The sequence below is a fragment of the Trichechus manatus genome, unplaced genomic scaffold (assembly GCF_000243295.1).
Source record: "Trichechus manatus latirostris isolate Lorelei unplaced genomic scaffold, TriManLat1.0 scaffold00165, whole genome shotgun sequence".
Classification (NCBI taxonomy): Eukaryota; Metazoa; Chordata; class Mammalia; order Sirenia; family Trichechidae; genus Trichechus; species Trichechus manatus.
Genome location: NW_004444101.1, coordinates 2,509,371 through 2,521,358, shown reverse-complemented (window position 1 = coordinate 2,521,358; position 11,988 = coordinate 2,509,371). Strand labels below are relative to the sequence as shown.

Below are 11,988 nucleotides of genomic sequence, written 5' to 3'. Positions count from 1 at the left end.
CTGTTCCTGGCTGTCTCCTGAGGCTCTGAGGGAGGGTCTGTTCCTGGCTGTCTCCTAGCTTCTGGTGACTCATGGCGATCGTTGGCTGGTGGCCGCATCTCTCCAGTCCCTGCCTCTATCTTCTCGTGACCGTCTTCCCCCGTGTCTCTTTCTCTGTGTCTGTTCTCTTCTTTCTTAAGGACCGGAGTGCTGTAGGATTAGGACACACCCTACGCCAGCATGGAGCCCTGGTGGTGCAGTGGTGAAGAGCTTGGCTGCTAACCAAAAGGTCAGCAGTTCGAATCCACCATGCGCTCCTTGGAAACCCTATGGGCAGTTCTCCTCTGTCCTCTAGGGTGACTAGGTGTTGGAATCGACATGATGGCAACGGGTTTGTTTGGTTTCTACACCAGCATGACCTCATGTTAACCTTCAAAGGTCCTGTTTCCAAGGAGACCCACGTTCACAGGCTCAGTGGTTAGGACTTCAGCATACATTTTTGGGGGACACAGTTCAACCTGTACCGTTCCCCATAAGCAGCAGTGTCCCCCTCTGTTCCAAAAGCTCCATGAACCCTCGGAGGCCCAGCACAGCGATGCCCTCTCCACATCCAGCGACCTGCTTGACCTCCTGCTGAACGAGGACCTCTGCTCGGCCACGGGCTCGGCCCTGTCGGGGAGTGGGGCCTCTGCCACCTCAGATTCGCTGGGCTCCAGGTCGCTGGGGTGCACCGTGTCCAGAAGTGGGACAGGTATGTGGGCGCCTTCACTCCTGGGTGCTGGGAGAGTGGGCGTGTTCTCGGCTGTGTCATCTTCGGGGGTGGTTGGAAAATTCTCTCATGATATGAGTGGGCGTCCTCAGCTTCCCTGCACCCTGGGGGATGTCAGTGCTCACAGCAGAGCCTCAGGTGTACACAGGTGAGGTGCAGACAGGTGTTGGACCCATGCTGCCACCCCGCGGTCCCCGAGCCCACGGCCGTCCACCGCCGCAGCCACACGCTCTGCCCATGGCCCTCCCCGGCCCGGCTGCAGGTCCTGATCAGTAACGACGTCCTACCTTACCTCCAGGCGTCTTTTGTCAGTGCAGCTACAGGCCTCACACCCCTCGGGCCCCTCGTTGGACCCCCACGGGCTCCCGAGGATGCCCTGAGGAGCCGGAAGCAGTTCCCCTCCCTGTGTTTGTTCCACTTGCGTGAACCTGGGGTGTGGACGTGTGCGAGACTTTACTGCCTGGGGTTTTTATGATAGAAATGCACACAATTGTCTACAAATCGAAGCCCCCCTTCTTACTCCTGGAAACCTCCACTGACGTGCGCTGTCAGTCACCTCCAAGAAGGCACCCCCTGCATGAGGCTCACAGGGGACGCCCTGAGGCCAGCGGGGCTGTGGTCAGAGTGTTTGTCTCGCTCGGCCGCGTAACAAGGTACGGCAGCGCGGGTGGCTGGGAACCACGGAGGTTTATCATCTCAGTTCTGGAGGCTGCGAGTCCGAATTCACGGTGTCAGCAGGGCCAGGCTCTCCTTGAAGGCTCTAGGGGAGGATCCTTTCTTGTCTCTCCCGACTTCTGGCGGCCCCACGTGTTCCCTGGTTTGCAGGGCAGCATAACTGCCTTGTCACACGGCCGTCCTCCCTCTGTCTGTCTGTCTCTCCCTCCTCTTTTATAAGGACACCACTCATATACGTTAGTTTAGGACCCACGCTTCTCCAGCATGAGCTCACGTTAACTCATCACATCAGCAAAGACCCTATTTCCAAACAAGGTCATGTTCACAGGGACCAGGGGTTAGGACTTCAATGTACCTTTTGGGGGGACACCATTCAACCCATTCACTCAGCCCCTGGGTGGTATAAACGGTTAACACACTCGGCTGCTACCCAAAAGTTGGAGGTTTGAGTCTACCCAGAGGTGCCTCAGAAGAAAGTCGTGGAGATCTACTTCTGAAAAATCAGCCATTGAAAACCCAGTGGAGCCCAGTTCTACTCTGACACGTGGGGTCATCGTGAGTCAGAGTCAGCTGGGCAGCAGCTGGTAACTGCTATGCCGCCCATAGCGGTCAGCATGCCCCGACCTAGGAAGCCGCTACTGCACTCCTCAGTGGTCTACACTGAGGCATAAAAGGAGCCCTGGTTGCGCAGTGGTTACAGTGCTCGGCTGCCGACCGAAAGGTCAGCGGTTCCAGCCCACCAGCTGTTCCATGGGAGAAAGATGTGGCAGTCTGCTTGCGTAACGATTACGGCCTGGGAAACCCTGTGGGGCAGTTCTGCTCTGTCCTGTAGGGTCGCTACTAGTCGGAATCGACTTGATGACAATGGGTTTTTGGGCACAAAGGTGACGTTTTCTAAGACCCGGCCCCCACTTGGACTTGGCTTGACCTGGTCTGACTTTCAGTCCCCACCCCGCAGTGGAGAATTGCCTCCGTGGTATACCAGCTAAAATCCTGTTTTAAAATCACCCACATAATTCAAGAACTGGAAAGAGAAGGGAAAAATTCACCACCACAGGCCCTCGTTACCGAATAAAACTCTTCCGCTCCCTCTGAAGCCATAATTGCGTTTCGTAAGCTCGTCACACAGGGCTGGATTCTGTATTACAGAGCGTTGACCCAGCACATTCTGTGTTTTTAAAGGCAGCAGTGACACCAGTCACAGCAGCAAATACTTCGGAAGCATCGACTCCTCAGAGAATAATCCCAAAGTGGAAACAAGCACGCACGTGGGCGAGAGTGAGCACCTCATCAGGCACGTCCTCCAGGACCCCATCTGGGTGTTGATGGCCGACTCGGACAACAGCATCATGATGACGTATCAGACGCCTGCCCGGTAACCCCCTGGTCTTGTCCTACAAACACAGGAAGGGCAGAGTTAAGGAGGTCCCCAAAACAAGGCCACTAGGCAGGGTGGGACGTTCTCTGGAAGCCGTATCTCAGTTTCGTTAAGAGCAGCAGATGGAGAAGCAGGGTCCCCGCCAGATGATCCGCTTGTCTCATGGGCACAGCAGTGCGGGCTGTGCAGACCGTTGCCCTGTCAGAGGGATGGGCCACAGGTCTCCGCCAGGCGCTGGCGCCCCAAGCTTACAAAGCGTTTGTGCAAACGTTGTCTCCTGTGGGGCCATGAGGTGGGAGAGAAGTGTTTTAGGGTCGAGGTGGCGACCAGCCCAGTGCTGCCCTGGGTCTGTACCTGGGCTCTGACTGCACATCAGGCCATTTTAACAGAGAGGACGTGGTCCTGCCCCTGCAGAACGCCCCTCAGTAGGGGAAGCTGGGGGAAAGGAGGGACAATTAACCCCTGAGACTGCAAAAGCCAGGCCTCCGGGCAGGGGACATGGAGCTCATGGTGCCGCCTGGTCCAGCGTTGGCCCAGTGGCAAGAGCAGGATCTCCCAGATTAACAATGCCTGTGCCGAACCAGAGGTCCCTGGAAGGTGCAGACGGTTTGGGCTTGGCTGCTGACCAAAAGGCTGGTGGTTCAAATCCACCCAGCAGCTCCACAGAAGAAGGCCTGGTGATCTGCTTCCATAAAGATTACAGCCAAGAAAACCCTATGGAGCCCTGTCCTACCCTGTAACACGTGGGGTCGCTATGAGTCAGAATCGACTCAGTGGCAACTGGTTTGATTTGGGTTTTTTTTTTTGGTCACTGAACCAAGGAGTCCTTGGGTGGTATAAATGGTTAACACATTCGGCTGCAAACTGAAAAGTTGGAGGTTTGAGTCCACCCAGAGGTGTCTCGGAAGAAAAACCTGGCAATCTACTGCCAAAAAATCAGTCATTGGAAACTCTATGGAGCACAGTTCTAGTCTGACACACCTGGGGTGGCCATGAGTCGGAGTCGACTCAACTGCAACTGGTTGATGCTGAATGAAGCCCGGGGGGTGCGAGGTGCTTCTGCCGACACCCAACTCACAGGTCTAATTTGAAGTAAAATTTCACCCATGATGCAGAGTATCCTTCTAATGGAAAAGCTACAGATGACTCACTGGGGAGATCAAGTTACCTTACTAGGGTAATTTATTTTAAACGAAAAGGAAATTTGCATTGACTAAAATCATCTAAAACTACATTATTAGTATCCAAAGAGTTGGTAAGAAAATAAACCTATTTGTTGACAAACAAACAAAAAAAACTCCTAACGCATTCTGAAGCGTACCTATCTCTAAATATTTCATACAGAGATCTTGCTGAGGTCCTCAAGGAGGACAGAGAGAAGCTGAGACTTCTGCAGAAGCTCCAGCCCCAGTTCACAGAAGCCCAGAAGCAGGAACTTCGTGAAGTCCACCCCTGGGTGCAGACCGGTGGCCTGCCTGCGGCCATGGACGTGCGGGTAAGTGCCCCGAAACTGTCCTCGAAACTCAGCGACTAAAAACAATAAATGTTTCATCGCACATGCGTTTTTCAGGTCCTGCATTTGAGCACAGCTTAGCTGGGTGGTTCTGGCTCAGGGTGTCTCAGGAGATTGACGTCGGATACTGGCCGGGGCTTCTGTCAGCTGAAGGCTTGGAAGGTCAGCTTCCAGGGTGGCTCAGTCACATGCCTGTCACGGCAGTGCTGGCTGTTGGCAGGAGGCCTCAGCTCTGCCCCGTGGGCCTCTCCAGAGGGCTGCTTGGGTGTCTCCCAACATGGTGACGGCTTCCCTTAGAGCGAGTGACCCACGAGAACAGGGCCTTTTATGACCGAGTCTCAGAAGCCACGCACTGTCCCTCCACCACACTCTCCTTGTTAGAAGCAAATGGCTACGTCCCACCATGTGGAAGGGGAGAGCCGTTAGGCTCCCCCTTTTGAGGGAGGAATGTCAAAGAACTTGTGGAAGTATTTAAAAACCACCAGAGTCACCTTCTTTGGCTTTTCTGAAGGTCTCACTTAAAGTTACAAGCGTCCTGCACGCCCCTCCCCGCACACCCCGTCCTGCCTCTGCACTGTTCTCAGTCTACCGCCGACATCTGGGAATTTACTGTGTAGTTTCTGGTTCTGTTTACTCCCCATCTCCCCGCCGAGGGTGTCGGCTTCCCAGGGCAGGGGTTTGTCTGTCTTGTTCACTGCTGGATCCCCAGCAGCTGAGAACCATGACGGGTGCTCGACAGAGAGCCGGGGGATGTGTAAATGAGACAGCTACATTGCGCTTGCCCGTTTTACAGATGAGAAGACTGAGGTTCAGAGCAGGTAGGTTACTTACTCCAGGTCCCAGCAGCAAAAAGGGGTGCTGCTGGGAATGGAGCCTGATCTGCTGGTTTATAGCACACCCTCACTGCACAAAGCTGCTGCCCCAGAAGGGCCCGACTGCCTGGCCTCAGGGGACTCAGGGTACCGGGCCTCTCGACTGCCTGGCCTCGGGGGACTCAGGGTGCCGGGCCTCTCAACTGCCTGGCCTCGGGGGACTCACGGTGCCAGGCCTCTGGACTTCCTGGCCTCGGGGGACTCAGGGTGCTGGCCTTCTCGACTCCCTGGCCTTAGGGGACTCAGGGTGCTGGCCTTCTTTGAAAGCCAGCAGTGGCTGCTCCCAGCGGCAGCAGACCCAGCAGCCCCTCCCATGAGGCTTCCCGGCTCCAGGCCTCTGCCAGCAGCTTCCCTCCTAACAGGCTAACCCTGGTCACCCGTGGCCTTCCCCAGGTTTATGTAACGAAGATCTCGTTTTTGTTACCAATTTCCCATTTTCTTTAAGGAATGTGTTTACTGTGGAAACAAGGGCAAAGGCAACTTTCCTGCACCGCACGAGGAAGATATTCCTGCTCTGGGACTCAGCAAAGCCACAGACGCCAAAGAAGAAAATGGACCCCCCACTGAGTCAGGAAAATGAAGAGCAGACGTAGCCCCTCCTCCGAGCCTCCGAAATGGGCGTCAGAAGAGCTGGGAGGAGAGATACGCACGTTTGATTCTCATGAAATGAACACATGTACTATGTGGCTTTTTTGTTTTAGAAAAAAAGCATTGTTTATCTGAAAGCGTAATTTAAAATGCTGTGGAGGTAGGAGGGATTGGGAAGAAATATGTTTTTATATCTAAAATATAAATACGAAGATTTGAGGGGCCGGGGGAGATTTTAGCCGTTATTTGACTTGAAGAGACTCTGAAACGCCTTTGTAAAATGTCTGGGGAGTTGTCTCAGCTTTCACGGCTGTTCACTGCACCCTGCGTCCACTGACCTCCAGTGGGTTGTCCAGGTGTCAGACCACGTGTGACTAACATTCAGGATGCCACATGTGACTCGGCCTTCCGGAGCTTTCCAGGGTATGTTTGGACTGGGGTCTGTCAGTGTAATGGAAATTCTCAGATCAAATTCTGCCTTCTCTCCGGGGCTGCTTTTTATCTAAATCATCATTTTGTCAGATACCACGTGGAGATAGCAGCCTCTCCCCTTCTCTTTCACGATGCTCTGCATCCAGTGACAGAAGGCATCACCTGGCAAACCAGCGGCTTTGGCTTCAGGGACTGTGGCGGAAACAGTTGGACCTGGCGTGGCTTTTGTGGACAGAGAACAAAGTTGGAGTGCTTGCTCTGAGCAGAGAGGCCTAGTGGTCTGTGCGGCCAGCTCCATCAGATAAGGCACACCCAGACCCCCTGGATAGTTCTGTATCATCCCCGTGTCCATCTCAGCCAGCACAGCCAAGACGTGGTCATTCACCCCTTTAGGGTGACTGCCGTCTGCAAACCAGGCACCTCAGTGAGGTAATTAACTACTGGGCGGCCACATCGGGCTGTTCGTGTTTGTTCTGTTTCTGTCGGCGCCTCATGGACATGGCTGTGACAGAGCGGAGCCCGCTGCTTCTCCCGTGAGCCAGTGCCCCACAGCTTCCGACGGCACCGTGTTTTCGGGGTGCAGTGAGTCCTCCTCTCCCCATCACACCCCCTGGCTGGATACCTGGCCCTCACCTTTTCACAAGGCCGACCTTGCCCAGTGCAGCGGCAGGCCTCTGCCAGCTGACAGCCACCAGCATCCCTGTCACTGTCGGGTCACTCTGACACTTGGGGAGACTGAGGCCAGCGCCCCAGTTTGCTTTTATATTTTCTCTTTGTTTGGCAAAACCTCATCTCGCATCATATATCCTAAAGATTGTTGGTAAAAATATAATAGCAGTCCCTGGTGTCCGTGAGAAGTTATCACTGGCGGAGCAGTTGACTTGAAGCAGGCCAGCCTGCAGATGTTTGAAAGGAAGGAAGCAGTTTTCCTTGTTCTTCGACAGAGAAGCCGCCAGGAGGGAAGGCAGAGAGTCTCCTTCTAAACCACTGGCTTTTCGTAGTCAAACCATTTGATGTCTGAATTTCCACCCCATTGTTCGTAAACTCAAACACAAGAACACTGCTTTTTTTTTTTTTTTTTTAAACAAAGTAACATCACCTCCGATACCCAAGATGTGGTAGCAGCGTGTGCACTTCTGTGGAAATTAGACGCTATGAACCCTTTCCTGCCTCTAAAGCCAGGCAATCACCGTAACATTAGCTATAAACTGCCAGAAGGTTCTCCCTCTACTGCTCTGAGTGTAAGCCCGCAGCACGAGCTCTCTAATTTACAGTCGCTGATTTCTCAACCGCGTAGCTTCAGGGCTTCATAGAAGCATTTTATGAACTTGTTTACATGACGCCAAGCACCGAGGCATCTGTTCCCTTTATTATGTGCACTTACACGGATGTGATATAAACCTTTTCTCAATTTTAAACTGAGCCTTCTTTTTAATATATTTCTAAAAAGAGATGTAAATACGCTCTCAGGAGTCGAGGAATGACTCGTTGAGCCGTGATGGACAGGTGGTTTGCTCCTGCGCAGACCGAGCCTTCTGCCTCCGGTGCAATGTGTTCGTTGGACTGTTGGTGTCTTTTTATGACTTTTTGGCCTTTTAGAATATTGGCAAATAAAGCAAGTATATTTTTATTTTTAATTGTATTTTTTTAATGTTGTTGTTAGTTGCTGTCGAGTCGATTCTGACTCATGGCGACCCCATGTGTGCAGAGTAGATCTGCTCCGTAGGGTTTGCGAGACTGTGAACTTTTGGAAGCAGATTGCCAGGCCTGTCTTCTGAGACACCGCTGGGTGGATTTGAACTGCCAGCCTTTCGGCTACTAGTTGAGCGCTTCGCTGTTTGTGCCACCCAAGCAGCACAGAGGCAAACCTGATTAATAGAGATCAAGAATGGTCTGTATTCACAACGAGAACTGTAGAAATTCTGTATTCTGGAATCTTCCACCACAAACGACCCCTCATCTCTTACTCAGTTTCGTACTGTTTGCTTCTTGCTGGTCCCCCTGTTCTCTGTGTGTGTGTGTGTGTGTGTGTGTGTGTGTGTGTGTGTGTGTGTATGTTTGTGTGTGTGTCTTACAACACAGCCAGAATGAGCTTTATAAAATGCAAATCGAATCAAGTAATCACAGCAGTCCATGGTCTTTTCACTTGCAAATGGAGGGGTGTGGTTGCCTGACTCAGCCCCTGGAGCTCCCCTCCACTCTGCGGTGACCCCAGGCACCTACGCTCTTCCCTTCATGTCCCCTTGTGCTTTCGGCTGTGTGGGCTGGCTGCCTAAGTGCGGGCCATGGTGCTGAAGGCAGTGCAGCAAAATCCTCCCACCCACCCCTGCCCCTTCTTTCCACAAACAGTGATGACGTGGGGTGGGGCCTGGCCACGCAGTGGAGGCCTGCTCCCCTCTCCCCTACTTCACAAACCAGGACCCTGAGGTCTGAGCAGGGAGGTGGACAGATCCTGGACCCTGTGCCAGCCTCCCAGAAGCACCCCTGCAAGGTAGTGGGGGGTAGGGGGCAGCAGGGGGGCACTACTCTCTGCTTCCTGGCCTGACCGTCTAAATCCAACTGCTGAGTGGGCTAAAAGGCAAACTCCTCTGAGCTGGAAGTCTCTGCAAACTGGCCCTAAGTGGCCAAATGTGGCTGTTTATCTCTGAATTTCTGAGTCCCTTGGGGGACTCTTTTAATTGCATTTTTATTTACCATATAATCCCAGTAGTACCCCCACCCTCCTTTATTCCAAACCAAAAGGAGCTTCTCCGAGCCTCCCGGGCAGATTGCCCACAAGGGGCTGGGACGTCTGCCGGCTGGCTGCTGCCTTTGTTCCCCCGGGATTTATGGGCTGCCACCCCTGCTGCTAACCGGTCCCCCTGTGGCCACCCCAGCCCTGGCCAGCCTCTGCTGGCCTCCATACTAGAGTTGTGGGATCAAAGGGCCCAAACGCTCAGGAAGTCTGTGCTGGAGCAACCTTTAAAGGCAGGCTTCGTCCCAGGACAAACAGCAGGAAGTGGGCCTGCTAGGGGAGGCCTCTCCAGGAAGGGTAGAAGGCCTGGTGGCCCCGAGATGGGTACGCAGGCTTTGAGGAGGAAAAGGCCAAGCCAGCTGGCCAGCAGGAAATGAGGCTGACCATGCACCTTCCAGTCCAGGCCACAACCAAGGATTTGGCTGACTTGCACACCCTGCTTCATCTCCACGTTTCCTTCCTCTTGGTCACACTGAGGCACAACCCCAAGCTTAATCTCTTCCCCTCTCAACTCCAGGCTGCGTTTCCCCAACCTACAATTTGTAAGATAAAGTTCTTGAGGCCCCTGCCCTCCCTCCAGCCTCCTCCGCTCTCCCAACTCCTGTTGCCCGTCCTTTTGTTTTTTCAAGGTCAACTTTGTGTCATGCTCAGTAACCATAATTAAGCCTCCTTTGCCTTCTCTATACCCTGATTCTAAATGTTGAAACCCTGTGAGCAGTGTTACATTGTGACTGTGAAAGGGCTGCTGAGCCAAGTAGAGTGCTAAGATTACATTTCCTTTCTTGTGCGGCTTTCTGTTTTTCCTGGAGTTTGTAATTCCCTTTCATTTTTTGTTTGCCTTTATCATGTCCTCTTCCTCTGTCCCCCAGGCCCTGTTTCCCATCCAATCAGGTGCTTCCACCAGGGCCCTGATCACCCTATTCCAGGTGAACTTTGCCTTTCATGGAGAGCTTCTAAAACACCTGCTTGGCCTTGTTCACTTAAGTAATGGGAGGCGTATGAATTGGTTCTCAAATGGGAGTGCAAAAAATATCACTATGTTTATGTGGGAGGATGTCTAAGTCCTGGTGAAGGAGGGTAAAGCCACAGCCAGCTATGGGTCCACCACTCCAGCCCCCACCCTGCCAACCCCACTAATGGGAGTGGGGGATCCCTTGGGTTTCTGAGCAGCCAGTACAGGGTAGGGGGAAGAGAGCTGGGCTTTTTGGCTTGTAGGGGAGACTGAGGACAACGGGGTGAGTGAAGTAAGGGGGTAAATTCATGCAGGGTGAACCTCAGGAGCAACCAAGAAGCAGAGCAGGGACAGGTGAGAGTCCAGCAGAAAGGGCTCCCAGGTGGTTATCGAAGGCAGTGGAACCTTCAAACCTCTGGTCAAGCTCAGCCTGCTTGAAGCCTGTAGAAGCCTCTCTATCCAAGCCAGATGTGGAAGGGCCACTGGAAGGGACGGATTACCCAATAAACAAGGTACCCATGGGCTTACTTGTGCTTACTAATCTGTAGTCCACAGTTTCACCTGTTCTTCACCTCATCAAAGATGTGGTAAAACGCATGTGAAATTGTGCACTGCAGATTAGTAAGTAGTAAGTAAGCACAATTAAACCCTTGCATATGTGCTAATCCCTCCTGAGTCGTTGGGAGGGCAGCCAGACCCAGGGAGGGGTATCAGGTCCCACCATCCCTGCCCTTTTCTGTTACCCTTTTCCACCGGCTTCCAACTGCCCTCCCAACGCCTCTTCCTCGCCTTCCGTACCCATCCAGAGCTTCGGGGGCGAGGCTCTGTGCTGGGAGCATAGGGGGATGGGGAAGGAGGCCTTAGATCAGACCGTGCCCTTGACCAGGGATGCTCACAGCCTGGGAGGCGCTGACCAGGGCCTGACAATCCCAGCCCCGAGTGGGTAGTTCTGACCGGATGAGAGGCCCCCTACCACCGCGGCGGTGAGAGGGACGTGCAGTCCTGAACCGTTAGGAGATGCCCTTCGAAGGGGGTCGAGGCATGTTGGAGGCGGGAGGCGCGGCGCGTGCAGAGGCCTGGCGGCGAGAAGGGTACTCGCGTCCCGACTCCGCACCGAGGCCCGAGGGCGAGGGGCGGCCGGGGTCCCGGGACGCTGCCAGAGGCGTGGCCCGCCCGCCGTCCCGCGTCAACGCACTAGCCGGGCAGGGCCGAGCGGCAGATGGGCGGCCCAGGCGGGGGTCGGGCGTCTGGCGGACACAAACGCTCCCGCCGCCGCCCGCGCGGGACAAAGCCGGCCTGGGACAAAGGCGCGGCCAACACCTGTCGCTCTTGGCGCGGCCACCGCTTCTCTCCGCCGAGGCGGCTGCAGCTGCCAACTGTCACGGGCATCAAGTTACCGCGGGGCCAGACGGCGGCCCCCGGGGCCCGGCGGGAGGGAGCTGGTGGGGGGTCGGGGGGGGGAACAAGGGGCCGAGGAGGCGGCGGCGGGGGAGAGGGGGACCCAGGGGGCGGAGAGCCGAGGGGGACCGGGTGCCAAGGGGGGCCGGGTGCCAAGGGGGGCAGGGCTCGGGGGACCCGGGGAGCGGGGGACGCAGGAGCCGGGAACCAGGGAAGGCGCGCCGGGAGGAGCCGCGACGCGGACCGGGCAGAGGGTGGCCAAGGGGAATCGAGTCCGGGATCGGGACCCTGGAGTCCGCGGGAAACGGATGGAACGCGAGGCCGCCCCACCCTCGCTTCCCATCGCCCCGCGCCCCCGGGCTCCGCAGCCACCCAGGCCGGGACCTGAAGCCCTTCCAGATCCGGAGACCGCGGGCTTGACTGTGGCTCGGTCCCCGGGACCCCGGACCCTGGGACTCCGGCTCAGAGCGCTCCTCTCTCGGAAAGAGCGAGAGAAACAGTGGATGAATGAATGAAGGAGCGAATAAATGAATGGCCCACGAATGACTGCGCCCCTGCTCACACGCACGGCAGACGGGAGAGTCCGTGCTCAGGGGATGGGGAGACCAGTGCCCTCCGGGTTCAGCTCCCGGGTCGCGGCTCCTCTGGTGCTGAACCCGGAGGGGTCGCGCCAAGGCCGGGTGGGCGCGCCCGCGGCC

At 55.3% G+C, this 11,988-nt stretch overlaps 2 protein-coding genes across 2 annotated transcripts in view; both read left to right on the top strand.

The window, feature by feature from the left end:
- Positions 1 to 5,766, top strand: part of PER2 (period circadian regulator 2) — a 37,604-nt gene extending 31,838 nt beyond the window's left edge. The window contains exons 21-24 of the mRNA XM_023740850.1: positions 544 to 730; positions 2,606 to 2,798; positions 4,146 to 4,296; positions 5,632 to 5,766. Of these exons, the coding sequence (XP_023596618.1) occupies positions 544 to 730; positions 2,606 to 2,798; positions 4,146 to 4,296; positions 5,632 to 5,766 (666 nt within the window). The remainder of the gene's footprint in view (positions 1 to 543; positions 731 to 2,605; positions 2,799 to 4,145; positions 4,297 to 5,631) is intronic.
- Positions 5,767 to 11,832: 6,066 nt separating this feature from the next.
- HES6 (hes family bHLH transcription factor 6) overlaps positions 11,833 to 11,988 on the top strand; it is a 1,641-nt gene continuing 1,485 nt past the window's right edge. The window contains exon 1 of the mRNA XM_004386499.2: positions 11,833 to 11,965. Within this exon, the coding sequence (XP_004386556.1) occupies positions 11,833 to 11,965 (133 nt within the window). The remainder of the gene's footprint in view (positions 11,966 to 11,988) is intronic.